This window comes from Vicugna pacos, chromosome 34, assembly GCF_048564905.1.
Source record: "Vicugna pacos chromosome 34, VicPac4, whole genome shotgun sequence".
Lineage (NCBI taxonomy): Eukaryota > Metazoa > Chordata > Mammalia > Artiodactyla > Camelidae > Vicugna > Vicugna pacos.
The window spans coordinates 6,325,900-6,352,976 of record NC_133020.1 but is presented as its reverse complement, the minus strand read 5'-3'; the positions used below and the strand labels follow the sequence as shown (position 1 = coordinate 6,352,976).

Genomic DNA, 27,077 nt, shown 5'->3' with positions numbered 1-27,077 from the left:
ATAATATTCTCATGGAGTAGTTCATGAAAAGGCTGATGACAACTGCTTTTGAGTCACATTGAGGCTCTTCCCAGGAACCTCAAAGCAATCCATGTGTGTGTGGTTTGATGTTTGAGTTGTGAACAAAGTCCTGGGGTCCAACCCTTTAGCTCTCTGAAAAACTAGGTCCAGGGCCAGCCCGAGCCCTTCCTGCTGGGGGCCGCATATCCAGCCACTGTAAGTCCGGGGCAAGTATTTTGCTTCCATGCATGCTTTGTCTCTATTTTGATATCTTTGTTTTCTAGAGTTCCTATAAAGCTATTTTAGCCAGTCTTCTGTTTTTTGTTTTTGTTTTTCCAATGTTTCCACAAGGGAACAAGGGCCTGAACCTTCCTAATCTGCCATCTCACTGATGTTAGTCTCAATCTCTTTCTTCACCGAGAGGGAATCACGCAAAACTAGACTTCTCTAAGTGTACCTCTCAGAAGGCACAGATAACTCAGGCAATTCTTTGAAGTAAGTTAATGGCATTGGCTTTGAACACTGCATTATTACTAGCCTAGTACTTAATCAAGCTTGAGCACATGCCCTACTGCTGACTCTTCAACCACTCATCTTTGTCAAAAAAGCTCCAACACATGAAGATACACTCTTGAGTATGACTGTGGTGGTAACGAAAAGGAGACTACAGAGGTCTATTGTCAAATTACAAATATTTCATCTCTGTTTAAACGGAGACAGGATCATATGACATAATTTTCCCTTGACACTGGATAGAATAAGCAAAAAAAAAGGACCTTTCTTGTTCAAAGTTCCTTACATCTGGGTTTCATTACAGACAACTGGCTGTATCTTTTCAGCATGTTCATTTTATAAGCTCTGATTCTTTTCCCCCCTCTGGTAAAACAATAGCATTTCCAAATAAATTTAATTCCACAGAAGATTCACAATAAGCCTTTGCAAATGTTGTGATCAAAGAAATCTGGTCTAGGGTCACAGGGTGCTCTTGTTTTTGTAGTTGAATAAGAAGCTTCTAATGGCTGCATACATCTTGGAAGAGCTGAAACATTTTAGGAAGAGCCCATTGTCTGAACCCTGCACCCACAGACCTGTTAGACTCCTTTTGGAAGACGAGAGATTTTCCCTTAGTGCTTGGTTAGCTTTTCCTTTCCCATGTGAAATTTTCCAAGCCCCGTCTTGATATTTTGCTTCCTCTGTAATTGACCAGCACTAAACCAGAGGCAGTTATAAAAGTCCATTTCCAACATTTCAGTGTTATTTTGGGAGATGCTGCATTTGGTAATACTGAAAATTATTTAAATCTCAGATGAGCTCTAAGAAGAAATATTTTCAAAATGGACTTGAACTGAACAGTAAACACAGGACATGTAGGTCCAAAGTAACATTAGCTTTAAATTGTGTATATTCAATATTAGGGATTTTTTTTTTTTAGAAAACCAATGCTAATGTTTTGAGAGAATGATTTACATTAATAGTAAAAATAAAGAGTTGTAGTTTTTATTTAATATCCTCACAGACATTTCCAAAACCAAAGTTCTCTAGCAAATCTCTGTCCCCAGGTGAGTAAATCAGTTCTAAAGAAATTGTCTGCCAATTACCTTAACATGTTAGATATGAGCTTTGGAATCTGAACCAGGTTTGATAAGATGGAGATCTGTCTGGGTGAATTTTTATACCAGTCAAAAACTAACCTAAACCTTTTAAAACAGTGGTTGGGGAAATTGTTGCATGCTATGATTAATTAATTTTAGAAAATTTGTAGAATAAATTCTAGTTCTATTTCATAAGATGTTTTGAAACAAGAGATCAAATACTCCATCCTTATTCTCTAAAATTTAGTCCCTTCTCTTCTCTTATTTATGCCTTTCTTACTGTACTTGATTCTCCATTTTATCTTCCTGGTGGTGGACTTCACTCTGCAGAGCCGCCAACATTTCCTGAATGGCTTGTTTGTCTTTCTTCTCAGCTGGAAGAGAAGTCTCTTTTCTTTTCTGGGAAAATAAAATTGACATTAGGCAATGAATATAGCTGAGGTTCAAGGCAGATTTTCTTTTTCAAGTGACCTCACCTGTTAATCTAACTACCTTAGAGTACCTGCCAGACTTCATGATTTTTTTTACCAAGTTGGTGCCAGAACCAGGATTCTAATGTGAATATGTGAGTGCTGACATCGCCAATACCGATATTGGCTAAGAATATTAAACAAATCAAGATGGAGGTGTGTAGCATTCACTGGAAGCGGCTCAAGAGGCAGGGCGGTAACCCAGCAAAGCTACTTTTATGGTCACAACTTTCACATCTGGTCAACACTGTCTGTTAGAACACTATGAGGTAACATCTCCATAGTTACAAAGTTCCAGCCTCTGAACAGTTACTATGTTACCGCTGCACCTGCTTTGCAGTTTGCAGACGTCAAATAACGTAACTTGCTTTTTGGAGAGCTGTATCTTCTACCAGACAAACTCTGCCATCGAAATGTTTGATATCCTGCTTTGGATTTCTGAGAGTCAAGGCTAGCGTATGAACATTGAGGGAGTTACTCATTGTTTTGGGGGTTTTTGTTTGTTTTGGCAAATGCTCTTTGAACACAGGGAAACAGCCAGGAAGCAGAAACAGAAAACTTGTATACTCTTAAGGCAAAAAGAAACCTACTGGTAGAAATAGTGAAATCACGAAATTTATCACATAATGAGGCAAGTAAGCTAGAGGAGAATAAACATTTGACTATATTTTCTCCATTTCAGTGATGAAGCAAAATTTCTTATCAGCATTATAGGCCAATTATGTAAGTACAGGATAAAGAGAGTTAAAATTTTATTAGAAATTTTGCTTTTGCTTAAAAAAGAATTAAAATAGATTTATTATCTCTTGCCACTGTCCCAGTTTCCCTAACTCTACTTGTCCGTATGGTTTTCCAGCTGTTAAAAAGTTCTGTACTTGAATTACATACATTAGCGCGGTGTCATTATGACCTCATTTGTTTTATCAGTAAGCCTACTCACGTTTTCCAACATAGTTTGGAGAAACAAAACTTCTGTTAACTGAGAAAAACTTTGGAAAGCGTGAATGTTTCAACGGTCATTTGTTACACAGAATACTTCCTTTATTTCCCTTCCCCAAATTAGAGCGTGCGTGCAATTAAAACCGATTTCCTCTTTTACTGCTTCTCAGACTAAGCCAGTGGTTTTCCAGAGGAGACAAAGTGAACCATAGGGGAATTTTGTAAATAAAAGGGGACATTAATGGTAGTCATAAAGATCTGGTGGGGTGCTCCAGGCATTTAGTGGGCAGGATCCGGAAATGCGAGACTTTCTGCAATGTGGCAGATAATTCTTCTTTGCAAAGAAATTTTCCCATGTGCCACATGACCTGCCAGACATTCATGTAGATGAAAAGTAGTTTATAATTATCCGAGCCTAAAGTCTAGCTCCATATTCCATGTAAATGCAAATATTTTTGTACACATTTAATATTTACCAAGATTTCCAGGAAGTAGCTATTATTTACATTGAGGGAAGATTAGATATTGGTTTGTTCAAATAGACATCTTCCAAGAGTTGTTCATCAGTCTGGAACAATTGCATCATCAATGGCTACACCACTTGGTGCATTCATGTGGTTGATACAATTTATCGGACAGAGGTTGTAACGGCAGCAACAATAACAGTAACAAAATCAAGCTGAATCTGATGAATCCTCTAACTTACACAAAACACAGAGAACAGAAGAGCACATCAGCCAATAGATCAAGAGACTTAAAAGACACACTTTGTAATTTGTGGATATGATTTCTATCCTAATTCAAGCAAGCTGCAAAAAATTCATAAGACATTGGAAATTTAAGTACACTGGATATTTAATGATATTAAGGGATAACTGTTAAGTATTTAAGGTGTATTATGGCATTATGACTGTATTTCTTAAAAAGACTCCTTGTTGTTTAGAGATGCATACTGAAACATCTATAGATAAAATGATATGATGTTAGATCTGCCTCAAAATAATACAGCAGGTAGAGAGCGGATGAAATGTAGATGACAAAGACGCACTGTGACTCCCAATTGTTGAAGCTGAGTAATGGGTGCATGGAGCTTTGTTATCTGCTATGCTTATTTTTTTCCTGTTAATGTTCAAAATTCTCCATAGTAAAAAGACTAAGGAAGGAAGGGTCATTTGGGGATGTGTGGACTCCATACACTGACGGCATTTTCATCAAGGCTATCTCTGATTCAGGAAAGACAGGATCAAGCTAGAACCAAAAAGGAAAAGCAGAAACACTATGAAGTTCAAGTCTTCCCACAGGCTCTCTAACCATGGCTTTGGAAGATGGGAGTTTCCCCATCTTCCCAAATGAGGAAGCGGAAGTTTGGAGAGAAGAATACTTCATCCAAGGTTATACGGCCAGTCGATGGAAGAGCCAGAATTCGGCCCCACATCCATCTGCTATAAAGGCCTCATTGCTATACTCCGCATTTCTCTGCTGTAACTCCTGTCCAGTGTCTTCCTAACTCTTTCCATGGTAGCTGTCCAAATACTTATCTACTCCTGAGCCAGCTTTGTCCTGATCTTTCTCCCTGCTCTGTGGTCTGTTCTCAGATCACTTTCTCCCAACTCCCACACTCTGTGTCATTCCTCTTTGGCCGTTTCCTCTGCTGGGGGAACATCAGAATGCTTCATTAGAAACTGAAGCCCCGTAAGAGTAGATACGGGGCAGAATTGGGATGATGAAAATTGAGTTTTATAGTATGATTTTACCTTGATTACAAAAAAATTAAAAGTGGCAAAACACCATATTCAGCAATTTATAAAAATAGACAAAACATTGTATGTACATAATTTTTAAAAGTTGAAAAACACAAAGAATTGGCTTTATGTATTCTAGTCATCTGTCTCCACATATGGAGACACATTTGCACAGTAGGGGATTTTTTTTAAGTCAGTAATATAAACGAAAATTCTTAGTAAGTGAAGGCTGTACATGTACAGAGAATTTTCTTCCCTTCTCTGGCTATGGGTGGGAAATCCCAAACTGAGTAATATGCAGTTGAGGATTACAATTTAAAACATGATATGTTCCACTAAGATTCAAAGAGTTTGTATGTCTAGGAATGCAGTTTCACATTTGCGCCCATACAAATAGGGTATAAATTCCTACTGTAAAGCATCTTGCTAGTCTAAAAATGTACCATGTTTCTTCATTTCCTTCACGCAGACCCACCTGCAAGTAACACAGCCCTGAACACAGATGCTATTATTTCACTTTGATGCCAGGGTCATTTTAAGGTTCATAGAGAAGATAAAGGGCCACTTACTGGGAGGTTCAAATTTCAGATAGTTTGTTCAAATACGTTCTTGGCCCTTCCTAGACACAAAAATATATTGCCAAACAACACTAAGATCTCCCACCTGCATATGTGATACTAAATGTCAAACGATGGTTTAAATCCTCCAACATCCATGTCAGTTTCAGCAGTGGATCATGAACAACTGCACAGCTACTTCACACACAGGGTACATGCATTGAGGCTTAGCCTTTATCCATCAATCACGTCTACCTATGCTCTCTAGAGGAGTAACATGCTTATTCTAAGACAGGGCATCTCAGACTTGTTCAGAAGGCAGAGATCTAAAACATATGGTCTTATTTGCAGAACACCATTTTCTTTGTGAAACATTTTTTAAAGATACAAACCAATATATTTTTATTTTATCTACGTGCTGTTTTCACGTACTTTTACTAGCAAAAAGAAATCCACCTTATATTATCCATATACTGTATAAACTCACAACCACCAGCTCACATGTCTTAAAGCAAAATACCCAACTGTTGAGCCAAGAACAAGAGACTGGTTTTGAGTTTTCCTATTGATATGAATTTGCAATTTCATTTTCTCCTGCCATCCACTGGCAATCTTCAGCAGAAAAGTGGTGTCTGGAGCCAAAGACTTGTAAAAAATTATTGGAGAACAATTTGAATTGAGAAAATGCTATCAGCTGACTTTTTTTTTCCCTTTGCAAACAGGGTAAAATTGTTAAGTGTACAATAGAGGATTGTTGACTACAGGTACGACATTGTACAGCAAGTCTATAGAACACACTCATCCTGTTTAACCAAAACTTCCTGCTTGTTGACTATTAACCCCCCATTCTCCTTCCCCCAGCCCCTGGCAACCACTGTCGTACTTTGATTCTATAAATTTCACTATTCTAGATACCTCATATGCAGCCTTTAACATAGAAAAAAAAATAGTCTTACTTTATGCATACAAGAAATAATAGGTAGCTGAGTTGCCCCAAAGTGGTGACTCATTTTTATTTTTTGGTTTGTGGATCAACTAATGAATTCATGTTACACACACACACACACACACACACACATCTAATCTATCAAGAGAAAGATGGAATACTCAAAATGAGATCTCACTGGGTGGAAAAATTAGAACTTCATTGGTTCTCAGCAAATTATTTCTGGAAGTAGAAAAAGACTTCTCATAAAACCACATAGCTGAAAAAAATTTTTTCTTAAATACGGTAACCAAAATTTGGTATTTAAATAAGACTCTGTATCAATATTCTATCAGCACAGGTATGTGGGAAAGCATATCTGAATTTGATTTACATTATTATTTTTATAGTACTTGTTGATTATAGAATTTTAGAGCTAGAAGATACTTTGAAATACATACTAGTTCCACACCTGGAAAACTTTATGTTACATAATAGATGACGTTATTTAAATAATACAACAAAAATATTTTAAAATATCTTTTGATATAGAAACACAGATTTAGTTCTGCCCTGTTTAACCCCCTTGCTTCAATTTGTCATTGAGTCCTTATAACATTCATTCTTAAAGGTGCTCTGTATTTACTGTATGTTTCTCATTCCCAACGATTTAAAGCTAATCATCACTATTAACTCAATTTTGGGTTAATGCAGAGATCTGAGGCAAGGGGTATCTGGCAAGAGGCTGATGAGGCTCTGATGAGGCTGGGGGACAGGGAGCAGAGGCCGGGGAGAGGTTAGACAGTGATGGAAGGTGAGCGAGAGCTGATGGAGAGGCCAGATCCTCAGGGTCTGATTGGTCAGTGGGCCAAGGACTGACAGGATCTGACTTCTGTCTTAAAAAGGCCACTTTGGCTTCTATATTGAAAATAGCTTGTAAATTCAGTTCATTTGTATCTTTACAGAAACAGACTCACAGACATAGGAAACAAACTCATGGTTACAGGAGAGGGAAGGGAGTGGGAAGGGATAAATTGGAAGTTCAAGATTTGCAGATACTAACTCCTATATGTAAAACAGATAAACAACAAGTTTATACTATATAGCACAGAGAACTGTATTCAACTTCTTGTAGTAACCTATCACGAAGAAGAATATGAAAAGGAATATATATACACGTACACATATGACTGAAACATGATGCCGTACACCAGAACTTGACACAACATTGTAAACTGACTACTTCAATCAAAAAAAGAAAGAAAGAAAAGAAAATAGCTTGAATGAGAGCAAGAAGCAGAGAAATCAGAGGAGGAGATCTTTGCCATCATTCCAGAAGAGCTGATGGTGCTGGGCACCGCCGTGTGCAATGAAGGTGATGAGACAAAGTCAGATTCTGAATGCATTCTGAAGGAAATGCTGGCAGAATTTGGTGGTAGATTAGAAGTGAGGTATGAGAGAAGGCGAGGAGGCAAGATGACTCCAGGGATTTAGGTCTGAGCAACTACAGCTGTCAGTTTACTGACAGGTAGACAGATGATAGATAGATAGATAGATAGATAGATAGATAGATAGATAGGGATGATTAGACAGACTATCTAACATATGCAGCATAGACAAGATTTTTCTCACTTAAAAGAGTATTGGAAACAATCAGAAATTAATTGTGAGAGAGAGACTAACTGGTTTACCCTAGGTCACCTTGCTAGGAAGGTACAAACTTGGCCTTGAGTATTGCTCAGGGGTTGCACTGTTCTTTTTGCCCTCAAGCACAGTGGCTCCTGCAAATGTCTCAAGTTTTTGGTCAGCAGAAGTCCAATACAGTGTTTGGGATTTTCAGAATTCAAAGATTTTACATAATTCAAGACAGTTTATAGAGCTAATCAGAAATGTTCTGTTTCAGCTGGTGTCTGCTGTAATACAGATCTGCAAGCCCCACATCCTGCAAATGTAATACAGAGTAAAGATATTTGCATTTTAAGGTCTGTTTTTCAAGTGCAAAGAATAATTAATTGAAAAATACAGTGGACAGAGTTGAAGATTATTTGGGATCTAGAGGCATATACACCTGTGGCTTCAAAGCTGATTATACCATCATAGTTTTATTAGCATTTGTTTTCTTTTGGCTGCTTAGAAAATGTATGTTTTCATTGTAGAATGAGATCTAATAGTTATTCAGTAAAGAATATTTTTCTTTGGCTGAGGAATGCAAATTTGGTGCTAGGTATGAGTTCTAAAATATTATATTTGTATCAGATTTCCAAACTTTTTTTGTATCAAAAGCAATACTAGTTGAGACATTTTCCAAGTAAAATGAATTATACCTGCTGAAAGTACTCCTGGTTCTCATTTTAAGTTGCTGATTTTTTAAAAAGAGTCTGACCCTGAGGACAGCTGCCAGTTGGCACAGAACACAATGAAGATGAGAAGAGAGACACTGGCCAAAGCAAACCCCTGAGTCTACCAAATCTGCCCATGGACTCTTTCATGTCTCCGTAGAGCATCTGGGGTCTTGGAGTTGAAGGCTCATCCTTGGCAAACTCCCAGCTAGTCTAGACTCAGGGCATTTTACAAAGCGTAGTAGCATCCCCGGGTTCTGCCTGTTAAGACTTGCAAAGTCCTATGGACTCGTGGCTGCAATCTTCAGCTGAATTTGGATATAGAAAATTAGCAATTACAAAGTGTTCTTTCTGCCAGAAATCACATGCTGCTGCCATTACTTTGCTCTGTGATGAAACAGGTCATTTTAATCCTTTGTAGTAGGTGGAACAATGTGTACTCGACCAACCAAAAGGGAAAATACTTCTTAACTCAAGGGAGGTATTTGCAGCTACCACATGTGGACTTAGGTACATAATAGGAAAAGTCATCTTTTCTCCCCCAAATGAAAACCTTTTAAAGTGATCTTGAAATGCAACTGGCAAAGCTCCCTCCACTTTAACGAGAGACTTTGTAAATTCGCCAAAGTTTAATACCACCAGACCACACTAAACTAGGTTTCCAACAGCCACGTGAAAGGAGATGTGAAGCAATTACACAGGAAATGGTGTTTACTTGAACTTTAAGATATTGCCTCAATTACTTTTTTCCATTGGCAAGGAATGCACGAGCTGGAGTGAGGCAAGCCTGCGCATTTCATCCCAGTGATTAGCGCAGCGACTGGTCTGATTAGTGGCTCAAGTGGTTCTACAGCTGATGGGACCTTCGGCGTTACCTAGGGCAACTTTCTCATTTAACAGATGAGGAGATTAAGGTCCAGAGGATGCACTCAGTTGCCCTCAGTCGTTCTTCTGGTTGGTGACAGTCAGGTCTTGAATAGAAGGAAAAGACCCAGCATCCTACAGAATTTGGATACTTGTATCTCCCTTTCGGCTTTTAAGTCAAATCCAAACTATCTTGCTGTTTTTCTTGATCTGTTTTTGTTTTTTTTCCTTCTGTGTGTTTTAGGATGGCAAAAATTCCCCATGGTGATACTTCTATCTGCTCAGTCACTCAAGCCAGAAACCAAGAGCCAGCACCCCATCCACGAGAGCAACTCTTAAACCATCTGCTTCCCAAATGGCTCTCCGTTCTGGTCTTCACTCCTCATCCTCACAAACACTGCCTTAACACAGTCTCCGTCGCCTCTCACTGCAGTGCTGCAGTGGTCTTTTTATCGGCCTCCCTTGCTACTAATGTCTTATTCCTCAGTGGCAAAAACTGCCAGTTGCTTTCATTTCCATTTTTTTCCGCTACACTTCCCTGCTCACCTTGCAGCTGGGTGTGACCATGTGACCATGTTCTGGCCAATGGGAGGTCAGGAGAAGAGTCACGTGGCAGTTTCTGGAGATCCTCTTTAAAAGACAGTTGGTGGCACACTTTGCCCTCTTCTACTGTGTCCTTGCTGAAGTTTGCTACCTGTGATGTGGACGCTGCTGTCTAGAATTTGACTGGGGCCACACATGAGAGCAACAACATAAGGAGAGACCATGTCTTTGACACCACGGAGCCTTTGATGCCACAGCAGCTTTGAACTGCATCTCTGGACACAGCTTTGTAAAACAGTGTTAGTTTGGGTTGCTATCCATCAAGCCAACCCTAATATCCACTATACAGCTGACCACCTAAATTCCACAACATCCTGAAGGTAATACTCCTGAAACATGGATTTGGTCATGCCTCCATACTTGAATGGCCTCCTGTTGTTTACAGAATAAAGTTCAAACTCCTTGACAAGCCATGTGGTGCCCTCTGTGACCTGACGCTGGACGTTCTCTGGAACCTCATCCCTCTTCATGCTTCCTCTTCGTGCTTAAAGCTCCAACAGTATTGAATCATGTGTAGTTCACTGAAATCACCGCAACCTCCAGGCGTTTGCCCATCCTGCTTCCCCTGGCTCGAAACTCTCTACTTATCCTTTAAAAACCAGTTTGGATGCCTCCTTCTTCTGTGATACCTTCCTCTACCACCCTGGACTCTAACAGAGTTAATTACTCTCTCCTCCATGGGACTTTCACCTTGCTCTTGTTTCTAGTATTGTCTTTACACCACATGGTAATTATTTGTCTATATATATGTCTTCTCGCCTGGCATATGAATCTATTGCTTACCTGGGATTTCACATTATATTTCTATGAGCCCAGAAGACCAGAAGTTCTTCTAAGGTATATATCTAAGCTACTGGTATTAAAGCAAAAAGGATATAAAAGAACCAATCATATCTCAGAGGTAGTAGATGTGAAATGTGGGTGTATTAAAGTTAATTCATGATTATAACAAACATAAAGTGTTCAGAAAAAAGCTGGCAATAAAATGAAAATAAATCTGCTATGGAAGCAACTAACTAGCAATTCAGTGATATCTCCTGACTCATCTGGAATTAACAGAGAGAGATTTGTAAAATTGGGGTAAAATGGAAGACAGAACTGGGTCTTGATGAGTATTTTTTTTTAGATTTATTTACATTTCAATTGATAATCTACTGGAAATTTGAGTTATAGGCAAAGCTGTAGGACTAAAGTAAGATGGACCCCATATCCTGGACACTTCAAGACACGACATGAGATCAGGCTAAGTTTCACAAACACTGTCGATCTAAGGAAGCAAAACTTAAGAGAAAATGTACAGCATAAAGTTCAAAATAGACCACATTAAATTATATTGTTTAGGGATGCATTTAGGTGGTAAAAACTGCCAAGAGAAGCAAGGAAATGACTGTCAGAAAAATCAAGATAATCATTCCCTCTGGAGCAAAAGGTGGGGCTGGATTAGAAGGAGGCACATAGGGTTTCTGGGGTCCTGTATCCCTTAGTCTGCTGTTAAATTTTTTCTTTTTCATTTCAGTTATCGTGTTCTTTAGTTCTGACTGGTTCTTTTTAATATTTTCTAGTTCTTTGTTAAAATTCTTACTGTGTTCATTTATTCTCTTCCCAAGTTTGGTTAGCATTCTTATTACTAATGCTTTGAACTCTTAATCTGGTAAATTACCTCTGTTTCATTAGTTGTTTTTTCAGGGTTTTTTCTTGTTCTTTCATTTGAAACAAATTCCTCTGTCTTCTCATTTCATTTAACTTTATTTGTCTCTATGAAATTAGGGGAAGCAGTTATCTATCCAGGTCCTGAAAGGGTTTCCTTGTGTGGGAGCGTCCCTATGCAGTCTTCGTGTGCCCAGTGGCCTTGTTGGAGAGCCAGATCTGAAGTGGGCATGGGTCATGCCTTCTCCCAGAGTGTGCTAGCAGCTATCACCTTGGTGGGAGGTGGGGCTGAAGATGGAGGGGCTAGAGCCAGAGTCTTGTGCGATCTGGGGTTTTTCCTACGCTCAGTGGCTATCACCGCCCTGTCTGGGCTGGGATTGGGTCCCAAGGTGCTGGAGCAGAAGCCTGAGGTTCTGATCTGAGCTGGTTCCATTTCCTCTAAGTGGGCCTCTCCCATCTCCTGGCTTTGCCCCAAAGGGGAACAGCACTGAAGGAGCTGGGGTCAGAGTGGGCACCCCGTGTGGGCTGGGGTATGTGCTAGGATGGTCCTGGAATGCCAGACTGAGCTCCAGACTACTCCAGATCCACTGCCTCTGAGAGCACCAGTAATGGCTACCCTTGCCTTGCTAGATGCAGTGCCAGGTCTGAGCCAGCTCTGTTCTGGCCAAGTGCGCGCTTCCCTCAACAACAGCGGCTTTTGCCCTAGCAGGGAGTTGTGCTAGAGCCAGAGGGGCTCCGGCAAGCACTCGGCGAGGGCTGGGCTGCACGCTGGGACGACCCCAGCACGTCAGTCAGTGTCCCATAGTTCCGGTGGGTCAGTGCTCCGGACAGCTCCCGACGCACCACCTCCACGAGCGTGCGAGTGATGGCCATGCTCATCTCGTTCAGATTCAGGCCTGAGTCAGAGCTGGCTCTGTCTCCCGCCACCACCAGGCATGCCTACTCCTCGGCACAGCAGCTTTGCCCTAGTGGGGAGCTGCACCGGAGCTGGAAGGGCCAGGGATGGCCAGGGGAGCTAGAGGGGCACTGGCGTGTTTGCAGGAAACTGGCCAGAACCCCGGGCAGCTTCAGTCTGCTTCTCCTGCCTACTCCCAGGGGTAAGCAAGTTAGGGTTAGGGCACACTCTCCACAAGAGGGGCCTTGGTTTCCTACAGCCCACTGGTTTTAACCCTGCTGCGGGGACTCACCTTCCCAGTGTTGGATGCCAGGGCGGGGTGCCCAGCACACGGTTCACATCCCGCACTCCCCAGGGAGGATCTCGGAGCTTATCACTCTCCTCCTCTTCTGTGCCCCCTCCTAGGGGCCCAGGCACTGACCTATGTCTCCTCCCTTCTTACCCAACTCTGTGGATCTTCCTCTACAGCCTTGGTTGTAGAAAAGTCTCTCTGCCAGGCTCCTGTTTGTTTTCAGTGAGAATTTTTGATGTGAGCACGGGGGTGAGGGTGGGAGGCGAGCCCGGCACCCTCCTACTGCACCACCTTAATCTCCTCCCCGCGTGTGCTGGGGATGTTTGTTTCTTGTCATAGGTTGTGCTTACATGAATATTTTCTTGAAATGACTTGTTGAGCTGTACATAGATGTTTTGTGTAGTTTTATTTTTATACTATATTTCACAATTTAAAGTGTCAACAAATAAAAGTGAAGCATTCCAACAGCAAAATGGGCAAAAAATCAGAACTGGGTGGTCATTAAACATTAAAAATATGTCCAACACCGTGAGTAATCAGGGAAATACAAATTAAAAATATGAGATACCACTTAAGACCCACCAAATGTACTAAAAAAAAAAAAAGGATGACAATATCAAGTCTTGGTGAGGCTATGGAAGAACAGAAACTCCTATAAGCTGCGGGAAACCAAATTAAAAAACAGCTGGGGATTATCCAGCAGAGCTAAGGTACCTACACCCTGCAACCCAGCAATTACTGTCTCAGATACACAGATAAGGCTGTTCATAGCGACATCAGTTACAACAGCAAAATTCTGGAAACAATCCAAATGTTGATCAATAGGAAAAAGAATATCATTTCCACGTATACAACTGCCAGAAACAGATGTCCCAGAGCTGCACACAAATAGATGAGTGAGTCCCACAAACAGGTTAAGGAAAACAAGTTCTCAGAAAAAAAGGATGATTTTTTTAATATTACATTAAAAACTCACCAAATCACATACACACATGTTAGAGATAACATACGTAAGTGGTAAAATTGCACAGAAAAGCAAGGAACTGATAAACACAAAATTCAGGGGGATGGTTGAGGGGCCTACTGGTGGATGGGACTGGGGATGGACATACCGGTGACTTCAAGGCATTGTTAATGCTCTATTTGTTCTATTTTTCCAGCTGGGTGGTAGATATAAGTTATTTTTAGATTACATATACTTTACCTATGCTTTTTTGAATATGATACATCTTTCATTTTATAAATTGTTTACATTGAAAATAAAAGACTGATTATTGTTTTGATGTTCCGGGTACCAGACAAGCTTCCAGGAAGGGATTATGAGATTTAACTTCTTTATGGCAGAAATATTCCACATGGAATAATGATTAAAAAAAATGCTTTCCAGTCTACCAATTAGACTTAAGAGAGTATAAATTGCATAAAGCAGTTACTCAGTGTGCCGATACCCCAGATCCACTTCCTCTGTGAGTCTCTGCACTGGAGAAGTGCTTTACATCAAGGTTCAGCTGAAGCAGCCACCATTATCCTACCCAGGTTACCGCAGAGAGCTCCTACATTTGTGCAGATTAAAGCTCCAGAGAAGATTCAATTCTCCTGCAAAACAAGGCTGATGTCTTTGAAACACAAGATACATTGCACGTTTTTAAGAAAAGAAAAATCGATACTTAATTATCAGTCCTCATGTTCCACTTTCGCTGAAAACCAAGTTAATTCTGAATGGTCTGTCAACACTCAATGCCTACACCATTTCTGTTAGAAAGCATCTTTTAGGTAATAATGTCAGAAAGTTTGATTATTTCCAACCATGCTCCTTTCATATCTATAAATTTATTTTAATTAATTAATACCAGAAAAAGGGGGAAGGGGCCCACATTAAATTTTAATATCTTTTAGCCCCTTCGTCAATTTATCAGAAAAGTATGAAATCAGACTTATAATTGGGCAGCGTGACTCTGACTGCAACTTGTTAATCCTAAATTTTTCTTCCTTTAGAGCATGCATCCAACTGAAAAGGAAAATACTTGAAACCTTCTCACTGACTGTGTTTGGACCATATCATTTTGACCTTCTCCTGTTTAGGCTGAGAGGGAGGGGAAGTCAGAGGGGAGAAAGGCAAGCATAAGCCATGCCTAGAGGAAATCACTGAGTTTTGTTAATTCCCAGGGCGCTCACATGGTCAGGGAGTCACAGGACTTCCCCTTCTTGAAAGCGTCGCATTTGCCTCAGACCAGCTTTCTCTCAAACTTTTTCGAAGGAGCTCTTAATGACTGACAGTCAAAAGATTCCACAGATTGTTTCCAAAGACGGATCAAAAATAAAAGATACTTCTGACTTGATCAAACCACCTCACTAAACTCCCTTATGCTTGGATTTTCCTGAAGGTAAAGGTCATGTCTTTCAATTAATTTGGCTTTTAGCCCTCTCCCCACAATTTGAACGTAGATGAGAGAGAAAAGGGGGGGAAAGTGGTTGAAACACATAAAAAAAATTCAAGCTTTGTTTTCTAAGTTGCTCTGGGTTTTGTTGTTTTCCTTGCTTTATCCAGCCTAGTCTAACAGCCCTTCCTCTGAAATTTGGACAAGTTCCTATGAATGCACACTGAGAAACATCTGGATTTGTGGCAGTAATTTGCCAAAAAGAAATCAGCAACAATGGAAAAGTCCTGTACTGCTATAAAGAGAGGAAGAAACGGTAGGTATAAATGACTGGTAAAAATTTCTGATATATCACAATAAGATGTTCCCTTTCTTAAGTCTTGCCAGAGTTCACTATTTACCTTTTTGATGTTCTTAATTATATAGCCCTTATATGTGGGGCTCTGATTTACCGTCACTTAATTTCATAAAGATATAACCAGATGTGCAATTCTTTTAATGTTCAAAATTCTCAGGAACATGTGTTGAATATCTTAATAGGAATGTTGCAAAAGTTCTTGTAAAATAAAATTACCTACTTTTCAAAACTAGATTTTAAAAACTTTCTTACACATCCAGTGTGACATCAGCACACCTGACTCTTTGTATTTATAGTCAATATGGCACAGGAGGCCTTTGGCACATTTATTATTAAATAAGTTGTAGAACCAGATTCAAGGACTTTTTCTTAAGCTGGAAGGCTCCTTAGAGATGATTTAGTCTAGTCTCTCAATTCTAAAGAAAAAGAAATATATGTTGAATGATTAAGAAAGGAATTCCATTATTCTAGGTCCTATAGAGGACAGAAAGGTAATTCCTGCCCCATGAAGTTGACATCCTAATAGGCAAAAGGGGAAATATACACAAATAACATGAGCAAAATATGAAGTGCCTTAAAATGGACACCTGCAGTGCTGACGTCTTGGAGCAGAAGAACAACTCAAAAACTCACGGCATCTGAGATGGGAGGAGGGAAATTTTCCTTAAAAAGGTAACATTAGATTTGGCCTTTGAAAAATGGGTAAAATTTTGACAGGAGAAAATGTTAAGTCGAGGAAATTGCAGCTGGGGAATAGCAGGAGCACATACGGAAACAGAGAGAGAAAGCTGGAAGGTGGGTTGGCCTTGCATGCAAGGCTGAAAAAGAGCCGTGCAGACAACTGCCTGGCTGAAAAGAATTATTTCTTGAGTCAACTCTGTGACATTCTCACAGATGCATCCAGTTTAAATAACCTCTGATAACAAAGAATCTGCTGCCTCTTGAGAGTTCCTGTCCCAACTTTGTTTAGTTCTATTTTCTTTTTATATTGAACTGAAATCACTTTTCTTATGACTTTCATTTATTCGTTCAAGTCCTACCTCTCATGGCCACAGGGAACACAAGTCCTTTTCCAAAGTCAGCTATCTTTTTTTTTTTTTTCCAGTTGTGGTCCTAATGACCAAAATATCTCTATTTTTTAACCACCTGTTATACGACATGATCACTGACATTTCCCCATCCTGCTCACTGTATTCTGATTGAACTCTGTGCTTATATTCCTCTTGAGGCGAGACACTTCCATGGGACACAACTCTGATGGCGTTAATGTGCAGCGGGGCAGCCCACTGGCCCTCTTATAGACACACAGACACCCTGATGTATCTGATACGGATTAAGGCCACCTTCCCTTGGATTTAGTTTAGTAGGCCACGCAAAGGCACTACAGGCTTTTGAGCCCAGGCTTACAGCTGTCAGTGGCTACGGCTGCATTAAAAAAGGAAGAGAATGAGGGGGGATTATTCGGAAACTAGGGTAATGGCCCAGGAAAAAGGCAACGAGAGGCTGGATTAGAGCGGTGATAGTGCAAACGGGATGGAGAGTGATGTGAGGGGTGCAGGGAAGAAGACACTGTGGGGCTTGGCATCTTGTTAGAAGGGGGAGGGAGAAGCCACAGGGTTTTCAAAGCTTTTAATTTGGACTGGGAGAAGAGTCTTATTAATCGGGTATGAGGAGAAAGTCTCAAGGTACAACCAGCTTCAGGGGAAGGTGTTGGGTCTGGCTTTGGACATAAGAAGGTCGAGACAGCAGTAGAGGCTAAGAATGAAGGAAAACTGGGGAGTCATCTTCCTTTAACAGTTGAAACTGTGGGAATGAGGAAGATCCTCAAAGCAATGTCTTTAAAGAGAGAAGAGAATCTTGAGAAATACCTACTTTTAGGGGCTTACAAGTCAGAAGAGAAGAGAAGGAGAGTGAAGAGAACCAGTATGATCCAGGGTAGGGATGTCAAAGAAGAAGTAAAGATTTATCATCAAATATTGAGGAAGTCAAGAAGGGAAAGCAACTACGTTTTGTGATTAAGAATATATATCAAGGGATAGATGGGATTTCAAAATTGTAGAATAGATAAACAAGATTATACTGTATAGCACAGGCAAATATACAGAAGATCTTATGATAGCTCACAGAGAAAAAAAATGTGACAATGAATATATATATGTTCATGTATAACTGAAAAATTGTGCTCTACACTGGAATTTGACACAACATTGTAAAATGATTATAAATCAATAAAAAAATGTTAAAAAAAGAATACATATCATTAAAGGGCAATTTTAGTAGGGTATCAGAGACAGAGATTGTTTAAGATGTTAGGATATGAACAGGCCGTGAGGAAGGGGAGACCACAAAGATAAATGAGTTAAAGAGCACTGCCAGTCTAGTGCAGGAGAAGGTTCAACAAGGTGGAAGGGAGCTGTTTGATCATACTGATGGTGGTGGGAGGGGGTGGTTTCCCTTAGGATGCAGAGGCCAGAGCACAGGCAGTGAAAGGATACACAGAAGAGGGAGCGGTTAGAAGGAAGGAAGTCCACTCTGGAATCCCGGACCATGTAGGTGAGTTGAGATAGTTACCTATAGTCCCATCCACAGTTTCACTCAAACGTAGTGGTTAACCTCTAGCAATCAAGTATTCCTCGTAAGGGCATTTACAGTATATGACCTTAAAGGACAAAAAATTTAATTAAAAAACTCCCAAAATATGATTGAGAAAGAAAGCACTGGCTCTCCTGCCTCTCTCTGTCTCTTCCTGTCAATCTCTGTCTGTCTGTCTGTCTCTCTCAAACACACAAGAGCCATGAGCACTTCCAAGATATTTCTTTGAGTCTATTTACCCGGCAAGTGGTTTGATGAGCCAAGTTAACTACACATTGACCGTGAAATTATTTCACACAGACAGGTAAATTAAGTAAAATGTGAACATTTTTAGTGCTGAATCCTGATCCTAGGTCCTGAGAGACCAAGAGATTTGCATTCAAATATGACTAGAATGGTCTCATTTTGTGACAATCTGATTTTGTTATTTAAATGGTTCTTTATAAATTTGGATTTCCTTAGCTTACCATTTTTGCTTCTTTCCCTTTATTATGTGTGGTAGATTAAAGAGCACTTTTATCAGTTGAAGATAATTTTCCTTGAAACAGCAAAACTTTAGTTCAGGGGTAGAAAGTGCTTATTAAACTTGTTTTAACATTTTAGCCTTTAACATAATTGGACCAATTCAAAGGTTTTTGTGTGTGTTCAATGAGGTAGAGTTTTTCTTTTCACTGCTAACTGCAGAGATAAGAAAAATGCCACGGCATTTGATGGAGACATACAAAATGAGAATTTTTATGAGAAACTCAAATGTTTCATGTTAAAATAAATAAACTGCCTGAAAAAGTATGTCATTCCCCATAATTAATCAGCTCTATCTGAGGTCACTAACACACACACACACACAAATGCACACACACACACTTTCTCAGCAATACTGAACAACTACTTCAAAGGTCCTGGAATGCAGTGTGGGTTTCACTCTTTCGGGCTTTAGACAGTTTCTGTTCCTTTGTCTCTAATGCTTTCTAGTTGGCATCTACCTGACAAACTACTGCTATTCCAGATTTAGCTCAAACAGTTCCTTGTCTGGGAAACCTTTGCTGAGTGGCTCAGGCAAACTAAGTCCTCATCGCACCTTACACATCCCTTCACTCTCACTGCCTGCTTACCGTACGCCCAGCACCTTGCACGGCGTCCAGCACCCAGAGGAACTCCGTGATGCGTGCTGGCTGAAAGAATGAAGCACTGACGAAGTTACCTGGAGGTGATCCTCCTTTTCCCCTGGCTGTTGATTGTTAAGCTCCTTAAGCATTTTCCTGGTTCTCTTCCTGACTCATCAGCTGCCTCTCTGGCTCCATTTCTGACTTTACTTGCTTCCTACAGCTCAGTCCATGGCAGTACCTGCTCTGCACAGATGCATTCCCTTGATAAGCTCATTTCACCCCATATCCTCAATTACTGGGTCTCAGGGCGATGCCTTTAATGCTGGCCTCCAGGACACCTAACTGCTCCTGGGTAATTTTCCAGTTTTCCTTCAAGGTAGTCAACCATGAACTGGAACCAAGGCTAGAGTTCAATTTACCTTTCAAGATTCTATCATGTGCAGTAAACTTGGTGCCCATTTTCTTTTGGGTGTTTTCCTTCTGGAATTAATTTTCGAAAACCCGGAAGAGAATACACAGGGTGCCAAAGGTTAACCACAGTAGAACAGCAGATTGCACTTTGCAAGCAGAGTCCAGCACCGTGGGAGACAGAATCAGAATTCAAAGCATTCTTGGCAAACTGGAAAGGTGGTTGTGCTAGTCAGCTGGGACTACCTTAACAAGTAGCACAGATTGAATGGCTTGTACAATAGAAATTAATTTTCTTACAGTTCTAGATTCTAGAAGTCTGAGATCAAGGTGTTGGTAGGCTTGGTTTTTGTCTGAGGCTTCTCTGCTTGACTTGTAGATGGCTGTCTTCTCTCTGTCTTCACAGAGTTTTATTCTGTGCTTCTTTGTCATAATCTCCTCTTCTTGTAAGTGCACTAAGCAGATTGGATTAGGGCCCACCCTAGTGACCTCATTTTACCTTAATCATCTCTTTAAAGGCCCTATCTCCAAATTCAGTCCCACTATAGGTACTTGGGGCCAGGACTTCATCTTACAAAGTTTAAGAGGACACACATCAGCCCATAACAGTGGCCAGAGACAGAAAGAAGCTTGGTTAAAGGGAGGAACTTGAGGAGCAACACAAACTCCTTGTTCAGCAGATGAGGATGAGCTGGGTACATGTAAATTAGGCAGAAAAAGTTCCTGAGGTCATTGTGAATAACCAGGCAGCAATGGAACTCAGTAAAACACAAACGCACAATTCCTAGGTATATAAATATGAGAACCACAGGATAGTTTGTGAGGTAACTTAGGAGTTACGCTTTGCAGTGATCAGTAATAAAACACTTTCCGATTCTGAACTCCAAACAGAGATGTGATGATTCTGGATGAGATTCAGAAAAAAAAAAATATAGAACCGTAGTTTTTAAACTGAAGTGCAGTCGATTTGCAATGTGGTGTTAATTTCTGTTGTATGGCATAGTGACTCATTTACACATGCATATTTTCCTTTCCATAGTCTTTTTTCCTGTAGGTCATTACAAGATATTGAATATAGTTCCCTATGCTACACAGTAGGACCTTGTTGTTTATCTGTTTTATGTACAATAGTTAGTGTCTACAAATCCCAAACCATGTATTTTTACCCGAACCATATACTTTTAATCATTAGAAAGTAAAGATACTGAGATTTCTCAGCCTGGAAACGAGGAAGCTGAGGAGGGGTTTATTAATGGTCTTTTCTCAAAAAATGTCACTTGGAAGGTAGTGATTAGTAGTTCTCCAATCCATAAATTAGAGAGTGGAAGGAAGAGAAAGTTAGATTTCACATAAACTATTTCTTAATGCTAATGACTTAGTTGTCATAAAAAAGTATTTCTTAACAGTGTTGTTAAAAACTGGAATGGTTTACTAAATTTGAAAATTAAAAATAAGATAAGTTATCTTTAATTTCAAGCAATTTTGGCATGATTCTGCCTAAAGTTTTTAGCACGTGGAATATAATCATTCATTCGTTTGTTAAACAAATAGTTATTAAGTGCTACCACGGGCCAGACACTATTCCAGACCTAGCAGTGAACCAACAAAGTTTCTGTTCTTATGGACTTTACTTACAGTTGGGAAGATAGATTTTATACACAAACACACACACACACACAGAGTCACAGACATACAACATTAGGTAGTGATAAAGTCTATGAAGAAAATAAATGAGACAGGATAAAAAAGAGTAACATGACTGGTACTATTTTAGACAGTGTGTTTAAGGAAGGGGTCTATAAGAAAGAAATATTTAAGGAAAGACTTGGATGAATCAATAATAATAGCCAATGTTTACTGAGCACTTGCTATGTGCCAGACATCTGTGCTAAGCTCTGTATTATTAAATCTTTACACTGATTTGCTTTACAAAAGAGGAAACTGAGTCTCAGGGAAGTTAAATAAATGCTAGTAACTTACACATTCTAGTAAGACTCACAAGTTCTGGCTGAGGCTTGCTTTTTCCCTAGTTGCTATTAATATTAATATTAACTTTAATATTAACATTAATGTTAATGGATGAATAATGGCCCCAAATTAATATTAACATTATTGTTAATATTAAAGTTGAGGTCCTATTGGGTATAGGGTTTTTCTTTATTTATTTTTAATGAATAATATCTAGGTAATAGATGAATTTTACAGAACTCTAGAGTCCCTGTGCAATGTTGAGTACCATCTGTGTTTTGTTTCCAAGGCACCAGGAAGACCAGACAATTTACTGACGTTGGTCAAGCCAGAAGGCAGGTGTCTCAGTAGACAAGAATGTATGAGACCTCATGGACCAGTGGAGGGGGTGGCTTTTACTAAAAGAATGGATCATGTATCCATGGTAATGGAAAGAAGGTGGGTATATTGGCACAGATGCAGATGGTGGGAAGTGGTTGGCGGTGGGTAAGGAGGCAGTGGGTAGAGGTGGCAGTAGGAGCTTGCAGAAGTTCTCCTCTGGTGGCTTCTACTTTCTCAGAGAGTTAAAATAGGGGAGGGTGATTTTAATAATCAGTAAAATAAGGATTGATGGTTATTTCCTTAGTGATCAAGTCGCCTTCCTTAGTGCAAAACAATTCATCAGACTTAACAGAAAACTATCACAAGGGAGAGACAGACAGGAAGGCCACCAGCTGCAATGCCAAGTGATAAATAGGTAAATAATGTTAGTCTCAGTGGAGAAAGTGTGAGGCCAGAGAAGGGGGTGATTTACACTTCCTGAGTGACTCAACGGAAGTTTTACAGAGTGGGTGAAATTTGCAGCAGCACAGGAAGGATGTGACAGTAATGGACAGACACTGTTCTAAGTATTTGTACTCATAATGGTCCTAGGAGAGGTAGGTGTTAGTCTTGGCCCCGTTTTACAAGTCAAGGGACTGATGTACCTGGCTACACAGACGGTGTGTGCAGCACTGACACAAACTTGCCTCGTCTGACTCCAGAGTTTGCTCTGTCAGTTGTTTCCCCAGAACTTTCTTAGGTGAACACAGTCACAATTTTAGAACTGCCTTCTCAACCTTCTGTTTGCCCCTCTGTGGTTCCTTATGCATCAATTGACCTCAGGAGTCTACCTGAGATGGGCATTTTGATTGATCTCAAACAAACCTGCTGATTAGGGTTACCAGGGGAGCTCTTAGAAAATTTCAAGTCCTAGGCTACACCCTCGGGGATTCTGATTTAATTGGTCTTGACTAGGGCTCAGGCATCAGTGTTTTTTTTGATTCATGCCTTGGGTGATTCTAATGTGCAGTTGGGGCTGAGAATCACTGACTTACATGAAAGAGAAGAGCTCTGAGGGGGTAGATAAAGGAATTTGACACTTGCAATACCATTGCTTTGGGTTAAGGATTTTGTCTTAAAACAGAAATGCTCTAAGAGGTTGGAGCAACATGTTAAGTCTCTAGAAGGATCTTAGTGGGAGTGATTTCATCAACTCTCCTTTCTCCTTGTGATGAGACTTTCAGGAGGGGCTGGCAGTACAAGCCAAGAAGCCAAGGTTGACTAGAAAGCCCAGGATTTGCCCTGTTCTTAATAAAATCATTTGCCATCAATTTGAATATTTGCCAGGGTAATGTAGTCATTGACTCCAAGACCAAACCAACTGTTAAAACGGTCTAAAGAGAACTCAATAAATTTCAGGATCATACTTTGGTTAGTGAAGTACAATGGCTAGGCGCTAAGCTTCGTGAAGGCAGGTGTTCTGTCCTGTTACATCCACAGCGTCTCCCATAGTACCTAAAACCTAGTAGCCATTCATTAAACACCTGTTGCATGAGAGCAATTCATCACTCATCTTCATCAGTGTAAAATGATTTTCCCCAGGAGAGGAAACAGATTTGTTGATCGAGTCACAGTCTTCACAATACCACTGTAAGAACATGCTATAATTTGCTCCAATTTATTGATCCATTTCCCTATTCAGTGACAGGTGGATTGTTCCCAACTTTTTGCTATTAAAAACAATACAAAGAACACCTTTGCATAGACATATGCATTAACACAGGAGTCTTTCTAGAGTAAATCCAAAGAAATAAAATTGCTGGGTTGGTGGTATGTGCTCTTCAGACTTTTATATATTGTTAACTAGCTTCCCAACTTGATACTCCAAATAATACACAAAGTGCAACATATAAAGAAGACGATCAATTTGACTTAAAATGTAAAGATTCTAAATGACAAAATATACAATAAATGAGATAAAACATACTATAGTCTTTTTCACTTCTTTCAGTGCAAGTAAAATCTGTAACAAACTCAAAGTTGTAAGTTTGCCTTTTGTAATCAGCTCTTAAAATGACTCAGAGAGACTAGCACCCCACCCCCATCCCCTTTGTGTCTGTCTTTCCCCCAGAAATTGTTTAGGAGAATATTCACAATCTCCAGATGGTTCTTCAGGGCAGCTTGGCTGATGGTAGTCAGGCTGAGATCCAGAAGAAAATGATCTAAGACTGCAGGTGCTCATTCTGCCATTTTTCCAAAGCAAACTCCCGGCCGTTAGCAGGTGGGGCAGAACACAGGGCTGCCTGGAGCCCCTCCCTGGCACACCTGCCTTTCCCTCTGCTCGTCCCCCAGGGACAGGCCAGCTTTAGCAACTGGACGGTCAAGCTTTCCTGGGCATAACTAATGCAAGAGAATTCTCACTAAGGCTGATGATAGATAGATATGCAAATTTCTTCCTTTTTGAAGCATTTATGATAAGATTTTTGTCCCAACATGTAAATTCTGGCTGTAATCAAATAACTCAGAGGAGAAGTGTCTGACCTTTCTCAGGCAATCCTTTGAACTCTGTATCTCCAAAAGCTTTAACTCTTACCTATTTAAGGGGTGTGAAATACACACACAGTGACCATGTGTAATTTATGATGTAGACTCTAACTCTACTTGAAATTCGGATGTACCATACCGAGAAAAAGGGAAAAAAGTTTCACTATGGCCATAGTTCACTTCCAGTTGTGGTAGAGCTGCTCTTCCAGAGGAAACTGTATGTTCCCGTATATGATTGTATTTTATTTAATTAACTTATTTATTTTTAACTGCAGTACAGTCAGCTACAATGTGTCAATTTCTGGTGTACAGCACAATATCCTGGTCATGTACATATATACATATATTCATTTTTATATTCTGTATAGGTTATTACAAGATATTGAATATAGTTCCCTGCTCTATACAGAAGAAAGTTGTTTTTTTAAAATTTATTTTTATATATAGTGGCTAACATTTGCAAATCTCAAACTCCCAAATTTATCCCCTCCCACTCCCTTTCCCCTAGTATCCATAAGATTTTCTATGTCTGTGAGTATGTTTCGGTTTTGTAGATGAGTTCATTAGTGTGCTTTGTTTTTTTTAGATTCCACATATGAGTAATATCACATGGTACCTTTCTCTCTCTTTCTGGCTTATTTCACTTAGAATGACAATCTCCAGGTCCATCTATGTTGCTGCAAATGGCATTATTTTATTTTTTTTATGGCTGAGTAATGTTCCATTGTATAAATATACCACAACTTCTTTATCCAGTCGTCTGTCGATGGACATTTAGGTGGCTTCCATGCCTTGGCTGTTGTACATAGTGCTGCAATGAACATTGGGGTGCATTTAGACAGAATAGCAATACATGTGGCAATTTTCCACACAATGTTTTAAAAGGACATTTTAGAAAAAAAGAAAACAACCCAAACAGGCCTTTTTAAACAGGAACTCAACATCTTCTCAGTCTAATTCCATTTAATTTTATGTACTCAATTCTAATTTTTATAGTTAGTAAATGTGATTTGCTGTTGTTGTTTCTCTGAAGCATAAGATAACCAGTAAAATGTATTTTTTCAATGCACATGCTTCTTTTTTTTTTTTCAACAAGATAAGAATAAATTTACTAGCTTTTCCCTCCACAGAAAAACCAAAACTGCTGCTACTGCTATGTGCCCCTTCCACCTGAATGTCCATGCTGGCTTCTCACAGAGCAAGGCATTCAGTGCAGCTCTTCCCTCTGTGCCTTTTCTCTGGACTGGCTCCTTGTGCTGAACACAAAAGTACTAAACTCAGCACTGCTGCTCTGGGTACCAGGTCACCTTGGTCCTCTCACAAACCTTCATGTGGATTGTATTCATTTCTAAAGCATGAGTGTTTGGCTTCCATGTCTTTACTTACTCTAATAATGGCCAATATTTATTGAATCCTTGCTATGCATCAAATGCTTTCTATGCACCTTGTCATGTAATTCTCCTCAGCACAGGGCCACAGATATGTTACCCCAACTTTACAGATGGAGAGAAACTGAAGCATTAGAAGCTTAAGTAACTTGCTTAAGACAGTCGGGCAAAGAACAGTATCAGTTTCTTTAGAAAACAAAAGATAGAGTTAACCATATGATCCAGCAATCCCACTCCAGGGCATATATCTGGAGAAAACTCTAACTTGAAAAGATACATGCACCCCATTGTTCACAGCAGCAATGTTTACAATAGCCAAGATGTGGAAGCAACCTAAATGTCCATCAACAGATAACTGGATAAAGAAGATGTGGTGTATATACACGATGGAAAATTACTCAACCATAAAAAAGAATGAAATAATGCTATTTACAACAACATGGATGGCCCTAGAGATTATTATATTAAGTGAAGTCATAGAGAAAGATAAATATCATATGATATCACTTATATGTGGAATCTAAAAAAATGATATAAATTAACTTATTTACAAACCAGAAATAGACTCACAGATGTAGAAAACAAACTATGGTTGTCAAAGGGGAAAGGGGTTGGGGGGAGGGATAAATGAGGAGTTGGAGGTTAACAGATACATACTATTATATATAAAATAGATAAACAACAAAGACTACTTATAGCACAGGGAACTATATTCAGTATTTTGTAATAACCCATAATGCAAAAGAATCTGAAAAAGAATACACATATATAGGTATAACTGAGTGACTTTGCTGTACACCTGGAAAAAAAAAAGATAGGCAAGTGGCAGGGAGAAGATGCAAACCCAAGAAAGCTGACATCAGAGACGGGGCTCCTCACCACTGTCCTGGGCTGCCTCCCACCTGCCTCCCCATTCATTGCCACAGCCCAGCTCCATGAGAGCAGGTTTCTTCTGCTTTGTTCACTAAAGTATTCCAAGGGCCTAGGACAATGCCTGACGGGTGGTTAACACACAAGAAGTATTTCCTGAATGAATATATCTCTTTGTTGATTTTCTGTTTCATTTGTTCAGTAAACAAATGTTGGCTGAACCGATAAAGGTGGGCCTTATTTTACACATTCTGCGCGCTCGAGGTACAATAATGAACAAAGTCCCTCCCCTTAAGAAGA

General features: G+C 39.8%; 1 protein-coding gene across 13 annotated transcripts in view; it reads right to left on the bottom strand.

Moving 5' to 3' along the window:
* LMNTD1 (lamin tail domain containing 1) overlaps positions 1 to 27,077 on the bottom strand; it is a 344,922-nt gene that overhangs the window by 59,849 nt on the left and 257,996 nt on the right. For 5 of the 13 annotated variants that reach the window (XM_072954571.1, XM_072954574.1, XM_072954572.1 and 2 more), the window contains exons 1-2: positions 2,095 to 2,291; positions 1,873 to 1,991 (exon numbers count right to left, since the gene is read on the bottom strand). In XM_072954571.1, the coding sequence (XP_072810672.1) occupies positions 1,873 to 1,991; positions 2,095 to 2,229 (254 nt within the window). In that variant the 5' untranslated portion in view covers positions 2,230 to 2,291. Of the gene's footprint in view, positions 1 to 1,872; positions 1,992 to 2,068; positions 2,292 to 27,077 lie in introns of those variants that run through there. The other 8 variants (XM_072954580.1, XM_072954582.1, XM_072954578.1 and 5 more) reach the window with 4 other exon arrangements.